Source organism: Mesocricetus auratus, unplaced genomic scaffold (assembly GCF_017639785.1).
Source record: "Mesocricetus auratus isolate SY011 unplaced genomic scaffold, BCM_Maur_2.0 Super-Scaffold_100008, whole genome shotgun sequence".
NCBI lineage: Eukaryota > Metazoa > Chordata > Mammalia > Rodentia > Cricetidae > Mesocricetus > Mesocricetus auratus.
The window spans coordinates 8,918,413-8,941,471 of NW_024429192.1; the positions used below are offsets into that span (position 1 = coordinate 8,918,413).

The 23,059-nt window shown below is 39.7% G+C and overlaps 1 protein-coding gene and 1 long non-coding RNA gene across 10 annotated transcripts in view; both read left to right on the forward strand.

The window, feature by feature from the left end:
• Positions 1–451: 451 nt before the first annotated feature.
• On the forward strand, positions 452–4,003 carry LOC110341579. Its single transcript, XR_002383546.2, has 2 exons — positions 452–609; positions 2,778–4,003. It is a non-coding gene; the product is annotated as an uncharacterized LOC110341579 (long non-coding RNA).
• Positions 4,004–18,898: 14,895 nt separating this feature from the next.
• Grik1 (glutamate ionotropic receptor kainate type subunit 1) overlaps positions 18,899–23,059 on the forward strand; it is a 372,708-nt gene continuing 368,547 nt past the window's right edge. For all 9 annotated transcript variants that reach the window (XR_005878846.1, XM_005073843.3, XM_005073845.3 and 6 more), the window contains exon 1: positions 18,899–19,589. Coding sequence is in view for 8 of the 9 variants with exons in the window: in XM_005073843.3 (XP_005073900.1) it covers positions 19,472–19,589 (118 nt within the window). In the remaining variant the exon portion in view is untranslated. The remainder of the gene's footprint in view (positions 19,590–23,059) is intronic.

Consider the following 23,059-nt stretch of genomic DNA (forward strand, 5'->3'; position numbering starts at 1 on the left):
ATGATAACTTACATTTTTTCAAGCATGCATCATAACTAATTTGTACCTTTATTGGAGGTATGTAAGTGGTCTCTTTCCCTTCACACTCATGACAGCCCTAATACTCTTTTCAACTATTTTTATAATAACCATTCTTACTGGAATGAAGTATACACTGTGATTTTTGATTTTTAAGTCTTTGCTCATTAGTTTTGTTGAACACATACACCTTTTCCATTTTTAATATCTTTTCTTGAGAATTGTGTTATTAAGTATTTTGTTCATTTTCATAATAGCTATTTGGTAGTTTTCCATCAACTTATTTGAGTTTATTGTATATTTAGGTTACCTGTCCCTTATTAGATCATAATTTTTAAAATATATGGACATAAGATATAGTCCTTCCTTGTGGTGGTGTGAATGAGAATGGCCCCTGTAAGTCTTATCTACTTCAATGTTTGCTCTCCAGTTGGTGGAACTGTCTCAGAAGGATTAGGAGATGTTGGCCTGTTGGAAGGGGTCTCTCTGCATCTTGTGTTTGTAGTCTCAAGATATGAGCTCTCAGCTACCGCTCCAGTGAATGCCTGCTTGCCTTCTGTTATGATGGTCACAGACTAACCCTCTGAAAATGTAAGTCAAACTAAACTATATATCCTATAAATTACCTAATTGACATGTTTCTTCACAAAGAAAAGTAACTAAGACTTTCTTCAATTTCTTTTCATCAATTTGTGTGATATAGCTTTCATTGAATGAATATTTCAGTTTCTCGACTGAATTTATTTCTAAATATTTTCATACCTACTATAAATAGTTTTATATTTATATTTCAGCTTGATTGCTACTGGTGTATATAAACACCTTACTATATTTGCAGATTCTGTATCTTTCCACTTTCCTAAGCTAACTATTAGCTTTAATAGTTTTTAGGAATATATTTGGCATTTTCCAATACATAAAAACATGTGCTCAGTGAACAAAGAACGTTTATCCTCATTGTTTCCAATTTGGATGACTTTTACTTCTTTCACAGTTTTCCAGCTACAACCCCCAGTATCTACTGAGTGTAAGTTGTGAATGTAGGACACACACAGTCTGAAAACTTTGGAGTTCATATAGCAGTCAGCATCACAACTGGTCTTTGTATTAGTTTTTCTTTTTTCTTTTTCTTTTTTTACATATTCTTGTTTCAAGACAAGAATGTTCTCTCCCCTATACATGCTTATCACTTGACCTTGAGGGTAACATTTTGTGAATAACAGACTAGATGTCCTGCTTGACTGTGATTGCACAGCTTAAAATATTCCAAGCAATTAATAACATATGAAGATAAGAAACAAAGTAAAGTTATCCAAAACAAGGGAAGAAATGACCCTGATTTCCAACTGGTTAGATATAAGATAAATGGTCTGAAACAGAGGTGCTTTTGAAGAAGAAAAACAAAGGCCATCAACAATTCACAGATAAAGATATCCCATCCACTTGTGATTTCACATATGGATTTAAATATGATTTTATCATATCCCTGAATGGTTCTGCATTAGAAAAATAGAAAGGAAACAATATGACACAAATATATATACAAATATATATATAAATATATTTTTTGATTAAGAATATGATGTGCTTGGTAGGTAAAATTGACATATATTATGGCAGGAAACACTGAAACAGAAACCATTAAGGATGAAGGTCCTCCCGCTATGTAAATAAAAGATGCAGAGTTTTATTATTTTTGGAGGATGGTAATTAGAGTCAATTGATTTTTGTTTGTTTGTTTATAGAACTATGGAAAATAAATAGACATTGTTATGGAGAACTGACTTTCAAGGAAAGAGTTCTATGCAAAGGTGGTTTCAGCGATAGATTTATTTATGATATGCAGTCTGAGTCCTTTACCCGTACCTTTTCAATGAGGCTTCTAGAAGAATAAACAAAATTGTTTATCAACCTGAATCTTAAACTTGAGGTCCTTCCTAGTTCAGATTCCAGTACATATGATGAGGAAGGATTTAAAAATGTACTGAATAGAAATTATGCCTCTCACTAGCCTGAAACTTCTAAAATAAAATGTATTGAAGAAATGCCAAATTTCCAGGCATGAAATCAAACTTTTACCTCTGTTCCATTGAGCTGATGGTCATAATGTGTCCCATGCAAGGTCACTAATGGTGAGCCAATGTCCTAGCCAGAAGCTGGAGGATCATCCTTGGCATCTTCTTCCTCATTCACCAACTCCAAGTCAGTGAAGCTAATTCCAGACATCTTAACTCTGCATCCAACTTCATCAACCATCACACTGTAGGATCATATACCATTAGTTTATGCAAGAATCATGTCAACATTGGTTTAGCCTGACCCAACCCCACACTCTTTCCAACACTTTCCATATAGCAACTGAACACATCTGTTCACATAAGAGTTTGAAGACTAAGTGAGGTTAACGCCCAAGCTACCACATCAGAAAAAGCTGAAGAATTAGGTAGTCAGAAAGTGGGGGGTATTAGATAACACTGACCTCACAGGATCTTTTGGTCCCCAAAGCAGGTCAACAAGACTTGTTTTCTCAAGGAGAGAGGGAGCAAATTAAAACTTTCAATGTCATTTTTAGGCCTATTTTTCCTTTCTGCTTTTTTTTCCTAGTGACTTATAATAATGACAGAATGATCCTAAGGGGAATCTTACAATCCAGGCAGGTAGCATGACTGTGTTCAGAGTGTTGGCTTTTCAGTGATGTTCACAGGAGAGACTGTGCTGTGCCATTTATACTGAAATGGGCTGTGTTCTTTTTGTGGAAGCTCTCTTCAGAGCCTGTGCTGATGGTGGTGACAACTGTTTGTATGACCTCACTGAAGGAGAGAGAGAAAAGAATGCTCCTGTGAGCAACAAACCAAAAAATGCAAGAAATGGAAGAAAAACCAAACCAAAAAAATCCAGCAAAGCCAAAATTGTAAGAAACATGCATCTTTCTTGCTTTTTATTAATTTAAAAATCATCATCATATTTGATTGGTTAAAGGAATGTAATATCTATAAACAGGTTTAAATGTGAGGTCCAAACATAGACTATCAGTACCTAGGGAGAAAGACCATCCGTCCTACATGTTCTGAAAATAATGTCAACATGAAAATCATCTCTAAGTTTCCTTTTTCACAAAGATTAAATTATCTGTGTGTGAATGTATGCCACATGTATGCAGGTGATCCAAAAAAAAAAACGTAGAGGAAGTGTCAGATACCACAAAACTTGAATCACAGATGGTGTAGACACTCTGTGTGGGTAGTGAATTCAACTTTGGTCTTTGGTAAAAGCAGCAATCCCTCGTAACATCTCTTCAGCCACTATCTAATTATCTAATCATATGAGGTCATGAACAAGCTGATAGATTTTTTAAAAATAGCATTAAAACAAAAGAAAGTAATATAGGATATTGCATAATGATTCCATACAGCTCAGGCCATGTTTGTTTAGCACAGAGAATTAATAGGCTATGCATCCTAAGGTAATTTCTGTGCCTGCTGCGTTTGGGGATATGTGATTGTGTTTAGACTGATCCCTGAGAAGATATACCTCACTAGTGCTCGCATGAATGCCTTTGATGGGAAGTCTCAAACTAACACAATTTAGTCAAAAGTCCATAGCTGTTTAGCTACTATGCAGAAGAAAAGAAAGAAAGGGGTTTTATATTGATGATTTTAGACAGGTGAGACACACAGCATGGGAATTCTCCCAATACTGAAGAAACCCAGAAAATGAATCAAGGTGCTAAAGGTCTATAGTTTCTCAAAGGAAAAGCCAGATTTTTGTAAACTTTACTTTCAAAAATCTTCTCTGGGAGGACTTGAGTCAATGTCTTATTTTATCCAAATTGGCTTTCACGTCTGTAACTATTATTAGAGCTGTTGAGTTTTGCTTGCAAGTGTTGTAGATCCTGTGGTTCCCACGTTTTGTCAAACAACAGAATCACCTGAAAATATTTCTGTAGTTAAAATGTGCAATAAATTCAGGTGGCTGTTTGAACACATCTCTGATTCTTTAGATTTTTTTGTTGTGTCTTCCTGCTGGGTTTTGTCTCCCTTCTCTAATTCTGAGTATGGTTTAAAAAAGAATGGCAAAATAAAGACTATTTTTGAGGCAAATAACAGCACCCATGACTAACTATACAATCAATTTGTGATTTTTGGACATACTTATAATTGCCAACTCCTGTGCCAACAAGTTGCTGCAACTGAGTAAGAAACGTCACTTTATAGCCATATGCCCATTATTCTACAGAGTGTGTGAGTTTTGCTGAAGTTTTAGAAGTTGTCTTATTCCTCACCTCTCCCCACCTCTTTTTTCTCCCCTTCTCTCTCATTTTTCTCTACTTGTTTGAAGAAAGCTGTAGACAATAGCAAGTAAATCAAAGCAATTTCTTTAGTGATTTTTCATATTACAACTACCTATAGCTATGTGTGAAAAATGAATACGTCTTATAAGTCTAACATAAATAAGATAGGAAGAAATAGCTGAAATTATGGAGTAGAGAATCATTTGGAGATTGAAATACACAGAAATAGGGATATAAAATGTCACTGGTCTCAAAAATGCAATACTAAATTAGCCCTGATTTTGATTCCTATTTTGTTTAAAATAACTTGTCTGCATGATTTAAATAAGCAGTTTATAACTCTAAACTTCTAGCTCATTTTTAGAATCCTATATGCATCTTATAACTTCTCCCTGCCCCCCAAAGAGTCATAGTGCCCTGCTTAAAATGGCAGTAGCACTTATAACAATACAAATGACGAGAACTTTAAGCTAAGCAGGAAAAAATGGATTTGGAAAAGTAACACATTAACAAAACAAAACAACAAACCATAAACCCACGAAAGTCTTTAGAAGTGAACCAAAAAGCGCTAACATTTCTTAGCCATTCCATTTCTTCTCATACCCACTGGCCTGGACACAATCTACATTAAAAATTGCCTGGAATAAGAGTGAGAGCTTGTGATGAAGGATAAAGTAGTGAATATAGTGTATACAGGATTCTATATCCCATTTCAATGATGTTGCCCATGACACTGGAATAGGTAGGGTAATGATGGGAGAGCGTATGATTATGGGGGAGAGTCCACAGTGATAGGCAGGTCAGCCTGTACACTAGGCTTCTGCCTTTGTCACATAATTTTTTCCTGAGAAAAGCAAAATGACAGACTAACGTAGTGATTCCAACAAAGTCCATGTTATTTAGCCAACGAGTGTACTGGACTCACTTTCAGAGAACAGGGAAAAATTGCTTACAGAGGCATTAGGTACTCAAGAACAGATTCTGGTCAAAAAGTCTACTCTGGTGTTGCTGAGGACTCACAAAAGTTGCATCCTTTGAGTGTCCAGCACAATTCACAGGCAGGTCCTTGGGCAATCCCCTTGTTGGCAATTGCTGCTGCTTGGGGAATGGATTTGTAAATCTTGTGAATTACATCTTTCCTAGGCTAGTAAATTGTATTTATTTTCCAGGGTTTTTTTCTTTTTTCTTTTTAATTTTAATTTAAATTAGAAACAAGGTTGCTTCACATGTCAGTCCCAGGTTCCTCCCCATTTCCCTCCCCTCCTCTCACATCCTCCTATCACCACCCTCCAATCCCCACTCCTTTCCCCAGGGAGGGTGAGGCCCTCCATGGGGGTGTCCATAGTCTGTCATTTCATCCAGGGCAGGGCCTAGAACCTACCCCAAGAGTCCAGGGTGAGAGTGAATCTCTCATTGTAGGATGGGCACGCAAAGTACATTTGTATGCCAGGGATAAATATTGATCTACTACCCAAGGTCCAATAGATTGCCTAAGCTTCCTTAATGACACCCACATTCAGGGGGTCTTGATCAGTCCCATGCTGGGTTCCCAGACATCAGTCTGGGATTCAAGTGCTACCCCTTGTTCAGGCCAACTGTTTCTAGGGGTTAAACCATCCCAGGCTTAACCCCTTTGCTCATCAGTCCTCCCTCTCTGTCTCTGGGTTCCTCGAATTCAGCTCAGTCTTTAGCTGTGGGAATCTGCCTCTGCTTCCATCAGTCACTGGATGAAGGTTCTGTTTCCCAGACTCTCTGGCCATGGGATTGTAGGCTGGCACTCAACAAATCTATGTCTAAAATCCATATACGAGAGAGTACATACCATGTTTCTCTTTTTGTGACTGGGCTACCTCACTCAGGATGGTTTCTTCTAGTGCCATCCATTTTCAAATTTCAGGATTCCATTGTTTTTTTTCTGCTGAATAGTACTCCATTGTGTAAATGTGCCACATTTTCTCTATCCATTCTTCAGTTGAGGGGCATCTAGGTTGCTTCCAAGTTCTGGCTATTACAAATAATGCTGCTATGAACATAGTGGAAGGACACAGTCAACAAGACAAAAAGACAGCCCACAGAGTGGGAAAAGATATTACTAACCCCACATCTGACAGAGGGCTGATCTCCAAAATTTACAAAGAACTCAAGAAGCAAGTCTCTGAAACACCAAAGAATCCAATTAAAAAGTGGACTACAGAACTAAATAGAGAATTCTCAGTAGAGGAGTCTAAAATGGCTGAGAGACACTTGAGAAAGTGCTCAACATCCCCAGCCATCAGGGAAATGCAAATTAAAACAACTCTGAGATACCATCTTACTCCTGTCAGAATGACTAAAATAAAAAACACCAATGACAGTTTATGCTGGAGAGGTTGTGGAGAAAGGGGAACACTCCTCCATTGCTGGTGGGAGTGCCAACTCGTACACCCACTTTGGAAATCAGTATGGAGATTCCTCAGAAAAATGGGAATCAGCCTACCTCAAGACCCAGCAATTCCATTCTTAGGCATATATCCAAAAGATGCACATTCATACAACAAGGAAATCTGCTTGCCTGGTTTTATGAACCTCCCTTTTCTGTCTAAGGAGTAGTTCAGTTAGTAGGAAGTGGGTGTCCATGAATCTTCCTCACTATCCAAGGTAGTGTTGCAATTTAGGAAAAGTAGGGAGCAATAGAAAGATGCCATATGACAGGGTTCAAGCAGAGGGTTTTTTTTAAATTAGGGAAAGGGATCTTACAAAGGGGAAAGGGAAGCTGGTCATTTGTGGTGCAAGCCTTTAATCCCAGCACTGGGGAGGCAGAGGCAGGCGGATCTCTGTGAGTTCGAGGTCAGCCTAGTCTGCAGAGCAAGTCCAGGATAGCCTCCAAAACAATACAGAGAAACCCTGTCTTGAAAAAAAATGGGGGGAAGGGAAGGGAGAAGGCTGGGGAGAGGAGCAGCAGGAGAGGGGAGGGAGGAAAGAGGATCAAAGAGTGGGGAGAGAGGGGGAGAGGGAGGGAACATAGAGAATGTGCACAGGTGGTGCTCCCAGTGGATGCAGCTGAGGGTGTATCCTGTCAGAACCCCAAGGGCAGGCCAGTACAGATGCCTGAATACTAACAGGTAGTCCCAGTCATTATTACTGTCAGGAACATGTCATGGATTGTTTACTGGGTAACTGTCAGAGACTTTGTAAGCCATGTTCCACCTTTTGACACCTTCCCATGGTGTGTGATAAATGGATGGATGACAAAATAAAAGAGTTGTCTTAAATGGAAAATATTAAAAAGGGGAGAAGAAGGAATAGAACATATCAGCCCCTGATTGGCTTGGGGAAAGGAAAACAGAGAGTTAAAATATCACCGATATATACTGCTGTTAAGAGGAAAACTGCTCTCACCTGTTATTGCTGAACTATCCAAAAGTCAGTTTTATTTCAAGATTTACAGCCACTGTCTCGGTAATTCTGCACAATACACTTATGTCAGAACAGCATTTTACAAAGGTTCATCTTTTTGAAGATTTTAAAAGGTAAACAGAGAATAAAGTTGATAAGCTGACCTGGTTTTCCTCTGCGAATTTTCAGCTCAATAATTTTATAATGGTGTGAGAGATTTGTTTACCTTTCCCTGGGACAAATGTCCATCTCACTGGACTCTAATGTGTTCCCCTCATTATGGAGCTTTTGGAGTGCAACCCAAGTTGTAGAGAAATAGCACAGTTTGTTTTAACCCAACTGGGATTTAGTAAGTTTTTATGATGGAACTCACCTTTTCCAATTTTTCTGTTATGCTACAGAAAATTTAAGGCAAGGATGCTCTTAAACCCAACCATAGTAAAACTGGACATACATTAGTTAAGTACCACAGCTTGACTTTTCCTTGTCTAAGATGCTTGAAAGGCATATTTTATATTTCAGAATTTTGGATTTTGGTATGTTTATAGATACATAATGAGATATGTTGGAGATGAAACCTAACTATACACACAATGTCCATTTCATTTCATGTGTACCTTATGTATGTATTTTGTAGATAATCTTATACAGTGTTTTTTATGCTCACTTATGAAACCAAGTTTGTAAACATTGAACTGTCAGACTTGTGTCCTATATGGGCTGAGTTACAGATTTTGGAATCCTTTGGATTTCAGATTTTGGGTTGGGGAAGCTCAACTTATATCTTATAATATATCTCACATTATCTTCCTAAAGTGAGCAATCACTTTTGGTAAACAATCACAGTGTCCACATAGATTCTCCTATCTATCTCCTAACTTGTTTTGACAAGAATATGTAGAAAAAAGATTAATAACTCAACATCATAAATGTGTAATTTCGAACTATGAAACAACTAAAATTAGCATGATATATTAAAATATACAAAATTATAAAATAGAGTTTATTCATAAACAGACAGTGACACCACAATTTATGGAGTTTTAGTTACATTGAGAAGTGGTCAAGGAAAGACTAGTAAAGGAATTAGGATAGGAAACAAGGAAGGGAAGGAAGAAATGGACATACAGTGACAAGCAACTTATTCCTCAAGTAGGGGGAGAATAAAGAAAAGGTATAGAATAACTCTTGGGATTTGCACCCTGAAGGTACTAACTCTCTGGCACCAAACCGAACCACAATCAGAGACACAAGAAAGAAACAGAACTCCTAGGCAGAGAGTCGCAGCTGTTTCTAGGAAGCCATGTTCCTGTGTAGAGCTGATACTGAGAACATATGGATGGAGTACTAAGATCACCTGGCACAGCAATTAATCGTGGAGTGTGTGAGTGTGTGTGTGTGAGAGAGAGAGTGAGTGAGTGAGTGAGTGAGAGAAAGACAGAGAGACAGTGTGTGTGAGAGACAGAGAGAGACAGAGAGACAAGAGACAGAGACAGAGAGAGACAGAAAGAGAGAGGAGAGAGAGGTGGGGGAGGGAGGTGGTCTTCTGGATAAAGGTGGAGGATTGGATGCTTTCCTGCCAGAAATGCCACTAAAACTATAATGAGTATTTGTGGGGTAAATAGAAGTAAAAATAATCAGGGGAGGAGGAACTAACTTGGTCAACTGGAGGATGTTATATCTTAAAGTTGACTACCAAACAGCTAGAGGAAGATGTTTCAGGATAAGATCCGCCCTTCCTCCCTTCCTCCTTTCCTCCCTTCCTCCGTCCATCTCACCCTTCTTCCTACCCTCTCTCCTCTCATTCTTCTTTCTTTCTTTTCAGGAATTGCTTCTTTGTTTATCCCAGGCTAATCTGGAACACTTTGTCTTCTCCCACTTGCCAAGTGTCAGTGGGAAATGCTCATCCCACCATTAGCAACTTCCTAGCATGAGTTTGTTTATCAGCTCTTCTGCCAAAACAGGGAGGTAACCACATACTACATATGACAGCAAAGTATTGGCTCTGTTTGCTCCTTGGCATTTTAGAGGTAATAAATGTCATACCTCATAGTATCTTTAGGACTACAGCTTTCCATACTCATCAGGTTGGAAATGGTAGAAAGACCAGCCCTACGATATGGAGTGGAGACATGGAATTTCAACATGTAGGCAAAGAACTTTTCAATAAATCATGTCCATGCACATCTATGATGCCAAATATCATGTGAGCATCCTTTGTGAAGACAATCTACACATACTGTTACATGTCATACAGTCTAACTCTAGCAGGAAAGGATTTCAGATGTTTCACATTTAAAACTTCTCTGAACTCTGCCCTATTTAATTCTTACTTTGACTAATTTTAATCTATGTCTGTTTCCTATAATAATGTAACCGAAAAGACAATTAATTACACTTATTAATGCGAGTCATTGTAACAAATAGAATCTATGGTTGGTTAGGGTAGGACTGAAAGAAAATTTTAAAGATAGTAACCTCTGAATTATGGTAGGTATATTATTTGTCATATATAAGGGTCAAAAAAACAGGGCATTCACCCTAAGAGAAAGCATGGATATTCCTAATGGCTGGAAAAATCAAGGGGTCAGATGGCAGCTTCATTGATAGACAAGAGAACTCAGTGCCGATGGAAAAGTGGGCCGTATACAGAGGATATCTCCAAAGAAGGTGAGAGAATGAAGAGATATATCCAAAGCAGTAGGCAGAAGTGGTGTTAGGAACTATGAAAGGGCTACCAGTGGATTCTTAGAATCAGACCCTATGAAAGAAGTCCAAGCTTATCATAAGAAGAGGGAACTGTGCATAGCACAGAAGAGAGCTTACCTGTGCATCAGGGTCAGCAGAGTAGAACATACACCTTGAGTAAGAATTGAACCGACAACCTCAGAGCAGTAAGGGAAAACCTGAAAGCAAAGCCTATTAATGTGCCGAGGAGTAAAAATCCCGTGTCCTGAGATAGAAGTCAAAAGGCAATATTTTGGACTGGTAAAGCCAACAGGAACTATTTGCATACATTATGTAAAGTGCAAGAAATACCAAGATGCAGAAGTTCCAAACAAATTAGCTGCAAGAGATGGAGAGGGCTGAGGAGTAAAGGAACTAGAAGATGAGCTATTGATTTGTTGTGTTTGTATTTAGTTCTATATAACTCTTAAAACTATTTGCATTCATCACTCTGATAAATAAAAATATTTTAGACTAGATGGTGTTTTCTGTATGAGAGCACGAGGAAAGAAATTAAACCAAGATGTAATAATTAGAAATCTTATTTAATTTATATGATTTAAATACGAAGAAGCCTAATGTGTTTTGTTGTCAGGAGACGTAAATTGGAAGCCCATACGCAACAGTGAGCTGATTAAAAATGAGAATGTTGCAATAGTAGTGAGCTTCGGTTTTAGCTTTCTAAAGTCAATTACTTCCTCTCTAACATAGGTTATTTAGGGGTTCTCCATGCCCTTTTAATCATTACAAAACTGAAATAATTTGAGCATATAAAATTGCTGGAAATAATAATTGTTAAAATGCTATGTGTAAACAAACTTTAATCAAAGCATGAATGCATTATTTAAGAACATGAGGTATACCAATTTACCATTCCTCTTTTAACTGGAATTGCTTTCTTCTTTTTCACTTTTCTGGTGTGTGTGTGTGTGTGCTTTCAGCACATCAATTATTTTCCTATATTACCTATTTTTATTGTAAGTCTTATTCTGGTTATTCAGTTATTCTAAATGTACAAATCAATGAGATGCTCTATCACATTTATGTACATGTATATTTTATGCTATGACCATACCCACCATGCTACTTAGCTTCTCTAGCCTTCCCAGACTGAAATCTCTTTGCCGCATCACAATGGTATTTCAATATTCTGCAAATTCAAATCTTGTCACCTGCAAAGTCCTGTATGACTGGGAAGCAGTAGGGATGGACTGAGGTGAGAAGGAATAGTACCCTAGTGCATGGAGATGAAGACAGCCTGGGAGGAGTAAGAGGGTGTGTGGGAGAAGCTGGTGAGAGGCCTAGGGTGGCAGTAGCCCTTCCCGATGATGTCCATGACTGTGGCAAGTGGGAGAGGGGTGAGTGAGTAATGGTAAATTAGCCCAGGTAGCAATGGTTGAACCAGGGTCCTGGCTGTGTGTTGCATTCAGAAGAACTTTACAGGTCTACAGGGAGGCCTGGAATCTGCTCAGACGTCTTATCTGTTGTCAGTGTCTCCTGCTCACACTTCTGTCAGGATAAGTATATGGTTGAAACAGTTGGTTCTTCTCCCAGTCTGGAATGTTCTTTGACATCCCCCTGGGTAATTTCTAGCTGCTATTTAAAGGGGACTGCTTTCTCCTCTGGGCAGCCTTCATGAGCCTTTCACCTTAATCACTTCCTGCATTCCGAATTTCTTCTCACATTCTGTCTCCTTCATGATCTCTTAAGTGATCACTTAAGTGAAACAGGTAGTTTTACGATAACGAACACCTCAAAGGTCATGATGATTCCTAAGATTGAGCCAGTACAGATTGTATCTGACAGGTAACAAAGTGAAGACTGTGGTGACCTGCAGGGAAAGGATCCACAAGTCTGTGTGGTACTTTGTTTCCCATCTTGGTTGGTGATGAAATGATATGCACACTCCAGCAAGCCATTCTTGAATTCTACACCTAAAATTTGCATATTTGTATTTTGAAAGTTTTGTAAATAGCTATCACTATTACAGACAGAACTGACAATAACATATTTACATTTCAAACGCTTCCCTAGAGCAGGACTCCCTGGACTTTTTCATCTCACATGTAGTTTCTGTTAGGGGAATTTTTACCTGTACTTGAGTATGTCAAGTGTTTACCAATAAAAGATTATAAAACATTATTTGGAAGCAATTATTTGATAGATGTGTTTACCATTTATTAATGAGGAAAGCAATTTTTCATCCTAATGACGTAGATAAACTTTTTTTTACATAAATATATTTTGGGGCTAAAACTGATATTTTGCATGGAAGAATATCTTCATAAGTTTTAGAGATGTTTGACACTTGATTGATTTTCTAAACATCAGTGCTTGGAATTACATTTTTCATAAACATATGGCACAAAATAGTAGAAATAAATGTAGTATCATTATTATAAAAAAATTAGCTGATGCCTAGCCAATGTTTATTAATATTTATTAACCAATAGGGTTTTGCCAAATACAAGCCAGCATCTCAAAGTGCAGTTTCCAAAAGCAAATAGTCAAACACAATTAAAACCCAAGGATATACTAATTTCCTACGTACATGCTGAGAAATGACAATAAGAAATTATTAAAAATCTTTATTTTGCATAATTAAAAGATAATATTCCTTTAAGAGCAGTTCACAGCAGGCAGTGTTCTTGACTCTGAAGTAGGTGTTTTTGTCAGAGTTTCTTAGCATCGAGTGGCATATTGGAATGTACAATGTAGGTGATGTGTTCAGAACTGAGAGTACAGAGAAGTTGCAGAACACAACACAGGTGAGCAAGCTTTGCCAAAGACAAGTCAGGTTCTCATGCCTTTGATTTTTAAATTCCGGTCACCATGTTTCCAGAAATCTTTCATTGTTGACAAAATGTTTGCAGCCCCATGCCTCATACACAAGCCAGAGTTTAACTGTTCAAGACTATGCATTCTATGAGAGCAGGATAGATCCCCTCTAACTCCTAAGATGGTCTGTAAAGCAGAGCAGACAAACATATGAGCTAAGACTGGGCACATCGTCATCTTCAAAGCTTTCAGACACTGAAAAATCAGTTCTTGCAACATTCCATGGCCATCCGCTGATTCAATTCACCCTATGCCTGTCCCACACACAGCTTTCCAGTCATAATGGAATGAGAGTCAGTGATAATATGGCATGGCAAGTAAACTCATGCTGCTACAGATCCTTTTTCAATGACTAACCTTACATTGTGTGAATATCAGGTTAATTTAAACAACATAGGATCTAGAGCCAGATTAACTCCCATAGAATTCTAGCTCTATCATTTAGCTGTGAATTTTCCAGTAAGGGGTTTGTCCTCTGTGCTTCGCTTTCCTTCACTATAAGATTTGTGTAATAGCAGCACTTACTTTTTAAGATGGAATAAGTAAGTTAACACATGTAAAAGCAACAAAGTTGTCCATGGCATATCTTATAAGCAAAACGTAATAGGTTCAATCTGAGATTGATTTTCTTAAATGAGGCCGCACTATCAGGCCACAGGTGGGCTGGAACTTTATTATGTAGACTAAATTCATAAATATCCACTGCCCTCTGCCTCCAGAATGCTGGTATCATAGGCATGTGTTACCATGCCAAGCTGAATACATTTATTGTTTTAAGGAAAACACTGTTTTTTCTATAAACAGGAGAACAAAAATTAGAATCCTCACAAATGGATGCCATTTATACAGGCTCTTAAAGGCTAGCCTCTTCTTGGGTATGAAAACAGAGACTCGGGAAAAAGTATTCAGTCCATGACTGAAGAAATGAAGTCTTAAAGACTTATCTAAAACTCTGAGCTGTGGGATACAGAGTGCCAGGTCTCACCATTTCCAGACTTCCTTGCCTATGAGCTCTACTTATGCATGGAAGTAGCTAAGTGTCAACCAGATTCAGATTTTCCATGTGACTCTGTTTCTTTACACTGCTGGGAGGTTATGATAAGTGCAAAGGGATGAATAGACAAGATGCTATTTTTTCTTTTAGATTTTTCACTATAGCTGCTTCCTGCCATGTTTAGACGAACACAACAGTGCTTGTAAGGAAATTTTAATAAAATTGTTAAGGTATGTGTAATGACAACCATGATGTGGAAAATGAAATGTTGAGAAAAAACTACTCTGCACAGCGTTTCGCTGAAACCTAAAGAAACACACTGAGTATTGTAGTTGAGTTCTCCTAGATAGGACACACTGTATTAATAAACTGAAGATAACAGTAAATATTAAACTCGTCAATGTAGATGAATGAAATTAAAAGAGAATTTTAGCTGATGACTCAGTTTGTTCTATCATAATTATATAAATTACATATTCGGATTGTAGGCTATATGACTTTGAGGCAGCATCTTTTATTCACCTGTTTACTTATTGGATAAGTGTTAACCAGGCCCCATCTAAGTGCCAGACATAGTACTAGACCCTGGAGTTCTGGGTCAACAGCATTTCAGTATTTAATATAATAGACAAAACCATTAGAGAGTTGATAGTAAGCATGATGGAACTAAGCAGAATATTACATAGGACAAGAGGAGGCAGTTTAGGTCAAATGAACAGTACTAATAGACAGAAGTAAACCAGGGGAGGAGACATAGAACAGGGTAGGATGGCAAAAGATATGGAAAAGTCATAATCACTTGCGCTACTGTAGTGGTTCCACCAAGGTGGTTTTGTACTCTAAGGGCCTTTTCCCACTGTAGATAGTGTCCGTTGTCACTAAGGAGGAAGTACTACTGACATCTAGTGGAGAGAGTGTAGGAAAGTGGCTTTCCGATCTGGAATGCACAGGACAGCGTCCACAGCCAAGAGTTTCTCTTCCTAAGTGTTCAAAGTTGTGAAGTTAGGAACCCCTAGGCTACTGTGATAGCAGTAACGTTACAGAGAAGTAGATTAAAGACATGGCTTAGAGCTTAACCCTGAACATATGAAAATGAACTGCTCAGCCAGGGAAACTGAAGGGCAGAAGCAAGAGTGACCTCCAAGTCTCTGACTTTAACAGCTGGAGGGAAGGCTGTATTCACATTGAAATGAGTGTGAGATACTGTGTCATTTGCAAATGGTGGCTAAAGTTGGCTGTGTGAATGGGTGGTTTATATAGAGGATTCTAGCAAAGAAAAGGAGTTTGAACTCCTTGGCTTAAACCATGCTTAACATCATAAAAATGCATGCCATCACTTTGTTAAAAAAAAAAAAAGGATAAAGATGTAGCCAAAAAAATACGGGGCTTCAATTCAGTGCTTGAAAATGGGTCTCAATCTAAGCAATGTCTCCCACCTACCTAGGAAGCACAATGCGGTGAACATATTGTGATGCTTTGTGATCAGCCAAGGTGCGTGAGTCAAAGCATAAGACTTCGGAATGAGAGTGTATGCATTCCATTGAGCATCTTAAGTCATCACCATGGTCATATTTGAACCAAAATGTAACTAGATTCATGTATGCACAAAGCCCATCCCTCCTGAAAAAGCACAGAACAAATTAGTAGCAGCTGACAACTACTCATGAGGAACCCAGCACCACAAGCCGGCGTGCATGACTAGCAGAGGGAAGCATTTTAACAAGGAGATGCATTTCGGTGCTGAGCTTCACAGAATCCTATAGATGATGCTGAAAGGAAACATAAGTGAGCCATGTATTCTTTAAGAAGCCTGCAGAATCCAATTTCTCTCTAACAACGAGAAGGAAAATTTCTCTCATCCCCTAAAGGTCACACATCTGAAAAGCAGTAAAACTTCCTTAAATAGTATTAGAACACAGAGACCAGTTACTATTCTATACTACTAGTTGGACCACTTTTGTTAATTCATTTTGCAGCAGACAAATTGTCTTGGTCATTGTTCTCTGGGACTGTTTACAGAATAAAATGTAATTTAGGTAGGTATTCCGTTAGCCAAAATGTAATGAGCAGAAAGGAACTCATATATATTGTGCAGTAAGGGTTGTGGGAAATAATCCTGACAGGTGTCTTAGTGTTTCAATGGTCCTCGTGTATTATTATTACTTTCATGTTACATACAAGGATATTACAGCTTGGGGAGTACACTAGTCAGACTGATTAGGGTGTGTTGAGTAACAAGTATTTCACAATCATACCGAATAAAAACTAAACTTGAATTGTCACTGCTTTACGTGTTTTCTGTCAGTGTAACAACTAACTATTCAGAACAATTTTCCCACAAAAGATGACTGTAGTATCCATGTCACTGGCATCAAGATCTTTAGAAGTTCTGGTTTTCTGGGATTTTTTTCCTAAAGGGATGTGAGAACACAGGAGTACCAAGTGGAATGCCCCTTTCCTGTCTTGATTTCACCTACAAGTGGAGTACAATTCTGTCACACACATTCCCTTGGCTATAATTACAGTACTCTTCTTAATAGAAAAGGTACAGTCTGTACAAGCCAACCTAAGGAAAAATTTAGATATGAGCAAGTGCACACAAGCTACTAGAGAGAGATTTTTAAAAAGGCCTTAGCAAACTTAAAGGAAAAAAAAAACTAGACTACACTAGAACCTACACTAGGTACGCAGAAGACAACTAAATTCTTGACCTTGCGTTCCCAAGATTTGTCACATAAGACCTCACCTACTATTCCTTAGATTTGGATATCCCAAGGTAAAAATAAATAGATAATGATTAATAAAAATCTCAAGTTTAAAAATAAGCCAACAGCTTTTTAAAATTCTTACTTTAAGAATTATTTACCAGTCGTTCATCAAAGGATCAGTACAATAACAACCCTTTACGAACTCTTAAATGAGGTCAACTTCTTCTTTTCTTTGCACCTACCATATGAAACTGACTTTTTTTAAGGTTGGAGAGAGAACCCAGGGCTTTATGTGTGCCAAGCAGGAGCTCTACCACTGAGCTGTATCAACAGAGCCCACATTTTTTAAAGGCTATATATTTCAAGGTAGTAGTAACCATATTCCTGCTGTGTGTTCAAGACTTGGCACAATGTTTCACAGGACCTAGGTCCTCAAAAAATGCATTGCATGGATAGATGGATGGATGAATCAGTGGATAAATCTATTGCTAGGTGGATCAATGAATAAGAATATGGTTGTCTTCTTAGACAGATCATGTCATTGTAGTCTTCTATCCGGTTTTGGAAACAGTCTAAAATAAGTTGGAGTTGATTTTTTCTCCAATTTTCATCTACTATTCTTACTTTTGCATTTCTTCTCATTGAGCCAACACTAGGAAAGCCTCCTTTCTTCAATACAAGAAATTGGGGTTACTGCAGATAGCCACCTATGCCCTTGATCTTTTCCATGCTGAGTTGTACCCCGAATCTGCACAAATCCTCTTATCTGAGTGCATGTTCTATTTCCTCAACTCACATCCAGAAAAGTTGAGAACCTTGCACGTATGTGTGCACGTGCACACACACACACATAGAATGTGGCCTACTAGCTTCCATCAGTGACACTACAGCCTCCTTGGAGATGATGTGCTTTTTCTCATGATTGGTTGTTTGGCGAGGGTTTTCCCTACCATCAGATACAAGCTACTCAATATGCACATGTGGAATAAATAAATTTTAAGATACACTACGTTTGTAATTCCTTCACATTATAGGCTCATATAACTATGGGCGTTCCTTTTATGAATTAACTCAATTTAGATCAACTTTCCAAGTCTCTACTTGGGGGAGGGGAGCACCTTGAGGTGTTCATACAGAACCAGCAAACATTTATATGGAACATTCCTCAGAAAGCTCAAAGGAAATTAAGCCAACAGGAGCAAATGCTGATTTCCCCAGGGAAGTGTCCTTGTCCTTCTACAGAGAAATGGTCTCTAAACCTACATTGTTAGAATAGCCTATTTCCAGTGTTCAAACGTGACAGCCAGAAGAAATTAAGAAAAGCAACGTGCCTGAAGCTGCCTCTTTCTCAGCTCCGCGCTTGTAAATGGAAGCAATTTTCAAGACATTATCTCAGGTCCAGATAGGAAGAGTCACTATAATCTTAAAAAAGACTGAAGGGTGCTCATTTCTTTTCCTTCTTCTCCTTCCTTCTCTTTTCCCTGTCTCTTCATTCTCCTCAGAGTTAAAAATGAAATCTCTGATAATTTCTTGAATCTCCCCCTCAGAGGCTGTGATTTCCTATCATGTGCTAGTCATCTCTAGGACCCCCACATAGGCACCTAGGAATAAGGCTGTCATTCACGGAGGAGAGCAGGACTCTCCCTGCCTAGGGACTAATGGGTTAGATTTGATCTGTCTTGGGGATGCAACACTCCGAGGACTTCCCAGCAAGCACAAAGTTGGAGATCGACTGCATGCGTGCGTGCGTTGTGTAAATGTGTGTGTGTGTGTGTGTGTGTATGTGTGTGCGCGCGCGCGCGGTGTGTGTGTGTGTGTGTGAGTGTGTGTGTGTGTGTGTGTGTGTGTGTCCCCGCACGCGCGTGCGCGTATGCACGCGATTGTGTGAGTGTGTCTGGCTGGGTTAGTAGGGTTGGCTGGGGCGGGCAGTAAATAAAGGGTGGGGCCAAGAGGGGAGGAGGGAAGTAGGACCGAGAAAGAAGCAAAAGCAGGGCTTACATCCCAGTTAACCTGCTGGAGCTCATCCTGCTTGTTCTGAGCGCTGCATCAACTCACCCAGTTCCCTCTCTCCTTGGGTGTCTTCTTTCCCCTTCCCTCTCCTCTCCTCACTGCACCCTGCACCCTCTACCCACTCCCCCACCCTTCACTTCTGCATCTGACCAGAGGACGAATGAGGGAGACGTTCCAGCAAACCGAGGTAACAACTTTCCTCAGCTGGTTTCGGGGCTCCAGGAGCGGGATCCTGCTGCTTCTTGGAGGTATGCGGCCCATGGAGGAGGAGGAGGGCAAGCAGTGATGGGCTAAGGACCAGTGCACTAAGCCTCACGCAGCTCAGTCTCGCAAGCTGCTCCAGGTTCCCACGCGGGTTCCCTCCATCTCGGTCTCCTGAGAGCAGAGGGCGCTTGGTGTGCAGCCTGAGAACACCCAAGGAGGATGAGGCAGGGACCCAGCCCAAGTTGGGTGCATCTCCCGGACATGAGGCCACCAGTGTGTCTCGGCATGAATTAAGAAGCTTGGAAGATGGAGCGCAGCACGGTCCTCATCTTGCCCGGGCTTTGGACCAGGGACACCAGCTGGACACTCCTCTATTTCCTGTGCTACATCCTCCCTCAGACCGCCCCGCAAGTGCTCAGGATCGGTGAGTGAGCCCGCGGAAGCGCTCCACGTTGTAGGATACAGGGTCCTGATCGCTCCGCGTGGCGGGCGAGGGCGCAGCGGGTCCGGGCAAGGCAGCGCGCACAGGGGCGCCGATGCAGGGGATGCGAGCTGGGGGTGGTAGGGGATCAGTGTGTACCCAAAGCTCACAACAAAGTGGGAGTCGCTTCACTGCTTCCCTCCTGGCAGGTGCCAGGCTTTCCCGGAATGTATGGTTGGCGGGTTTTTCAACCTGAGATCCAAGCAGAGTCCGGGGGAATCCAGGCTCAAGCAGGCAGGCTCCTACTCTAGGCATCAGGTTGAGCATGCCTTTGACCATTTGAATTGGGCGATTGGGGGTTGGTGTGAGATCTCTCTTCAGGATGCCTAAGTGGATGTTCATCAGTCCACTAGTCCAGGTCACACTCAAGCATACCAGAACCTTAAGGATAGAATCCCTGACCCACTAGCATCATGGGAACATAGCAAAGCATGTTAGCCTTCAAGTTCTCATCTATAAATTGAATTCTTCTGTATGGAGTCTGCAAAGTCTGAGGTATACACTGGAGAGAGTTCGAGAGTGCAAGGATCTGGGAGGATGACCAACGAACACTAAAGTTTCCTTTCCCTGCCCAATCTTACTCACTTTCCAGCCACAGCATCTAATCCCAAACCAGACAACTTCCTGGGTGGGGGGATGAGGCTCAGATCTCCAAAGAGATTTAAAAGAGACTCCCGGAACACTGAAGACAGGATTCCGCAGTCACAAACAAACTAGCTGCCAGCACTCCTAACAAAAGTGTCCTTGTGGACTCACGTACCTGCATGCACAGCTCTCACTGTCGAGATTTGGTTCCTAGAGGTCTGGGCTTTGGGCATTGAGGAACCTCTGACTTTTCCTTTCAAACTAATGTGGGTTCTCTGCTGCTATTCTCACAGTGTCTTCATAGTCCCTGTTCTTATTAGAGATGGTCACAGGGCCAGCAATAGGTGAAGTGTTGACAGCCTATAGATCTGGCAGCATCCCCCATCTCTCCTATAGCAAAAAAGAGACTCTGGGGTTCTAGCCCACACTCTTTCTAGGAATTGGCCTGGTTTTGAGGGCAACTCGCAGAGATGCTCATAGCGAGGCTCTTAAGCAGTCCGCGTCTCTTGGTGACTCCACTAGTCCTGGTCTTCAACTAGCGAACCCCTTAGAAAAACTTAGAAACTCCTGCTTACTTATTTGCTTTCGTCACTGAGCATGACGACCCCCCCCATAAGCTTACTGTTTGAAGGGTATTTTCTTTAGTCACATGAAGTTTAGTTTTAAGGAGTGGAAAAAATTCTGAATATTAACTTTGCATGTTTTTTCTAGACTATTGAGGAAAATAAGCATTTATTGTATCTTTAGATTGTATAGTGATAGATTTCCAAACTTTTTTTTAAAATCGTGATCGATTATAACTACAACAATCTTTGCCCAAGATATACTCAAGCCCAGATTTTGGATGCAATCAAGTGTGCTTAGCTTAGTAAGACAATAACGCGAAGAATACAAAGCAATGGATGTGTGTAACAATTTCCAGCCATCATTAATGTGATCAGTGTTTTAATTTTGTGTTATGCATTTTGAAAGTGACAACCCTGTGTTAGAAACGGCACTGCCAAGTCCCAAAAGATCACAATCAGCCATGTGAAAGTTGTTTTCAAAATGAAAACAACCAGTATCATTCACTGACCTTATGACACATGCCTCAAAATAATCAAATTTCATTCCTTCAAATATGAGCTAGAGTGCATGAAGCAACATCGCATGTGCTGGTGTTTGTATGCAGCATGCATGCTTCCCTTCTATAGCCCTGTGTGACCTGACCCTGGCCTGGGTACTAACACCCTGTATGTTAGGACCCACATGTAGCTTTTAAATGAAAAATTCAGCACCATGGAAACCAGCTTTATTGCAAAGGAAACTGCCTTCGACAGCTACTTTCTTGCCAGTCGTCAAGCCCAATGTTGAAGTCAAAATATCAAAGGAACATGGAACTAGACAAAACTCTGTGAGGAGAAATAAATTTGTATTTGTTTTCTTCTCTTGTTTTCTTCTTGGCAAACTACCAAAAACCCAGCCAACCAACAAATAGGAACTCTTGGTTTTCAACTTGCATAGTTGTTCAGTAACTTGAAATAAAGTCCAGTATCAGCACTGGACACTTACAATTGCCTTTATATGGATAAGGCAGTGGAACATTGGTTTGTGGCTTTGTTGGACTACCTGTTTAAACTTCAGTTACTGAGAAATCTGTAAATTGAGGGTAAAATTCACACACACACACACACACACACACACACACACACACACAGAGTCTTAGAAGTTACTGAAAATGCATGCATGCCAGGCTTTAGCATGTATGTACTGTGAATATGTTTTGGAATACTACTCTATGGTTAATAATTGTAAAACTGAAAAACTCCAAAGGCAATCCTGTAGGATGTGGTACCATAAGAATCACTAACCCATTGAAGTATCCCAGCATCTTACAAAGGACAAACATAAAGTAACTGGGAAATCTGTGTACTTGCTGGATAAATTTCGGTGTGTATCAGGAAGCAGCTAGCTGTCATATGCATTTCACTGACCTATGAGCCTCACCATCACAGACATCCTTTAAAATATCCAAACGCAGTGCACTGCCATTCATGGACAGATACCCCACGTGTGCAAACATAAAGCAGAACTGCCGTTTATACCGAGAACAGAAAGGTTTATTTACTAAAGTATTTAGTTCTCATTTCAGCTCACAGCCATAAACTTGATGGGAAAGCATATGGTTAAAGGTGGCCAGACTTCCTGTCACAGTAATTTGTTGAATAAGTGAAGGCTGGAACTCCACCACTATCTCTTGCCGGGTGTGTGTCTCAGTGAGAGTTAGCAACCTCAGTAGGCCTTTGCAATTGTATCTGAAAAATCGAATTAAGACTAATAGGAGCCTCAGAGTCCCATTAATAAAATTAATAGAAACAGAACATGAAATAAAACATGAGAGGCTCTTAAGGAGTAGCTCTATGTCGGTTGTGTTATTGCTATAGTCTTTTTTTCAACTTTTTTTTATTATTGACATTTTCTTTATGATGAGAGATTTAAAATTTAACGTGCTCTGTTTTTCTAAAACATTTAGAGCTTCTGAGTCTAAATCCCACACCTAGAGCTCTTGGTATTGGCATCTGAACTGTCTTTTTTCACACAGGACAGTCAAACAACACCAGTGTTGCAGCTTACAACAAAACATTTACATTGCATACCATACGATGTACTTAAACATCCCATGTAAAGAAAGACATTGGCATAGTTATATGAATATGTGGAAAACTCTTGCAGGTATACGATTCTTCAGGTTCCTATACACTTTTTAAGAGCTCCAAATTGTTTTACGTAGATTGTTTGCATTCCCTGGAGCACCATTTTTAAAAGACTAAAACACGACAACAGTCAAA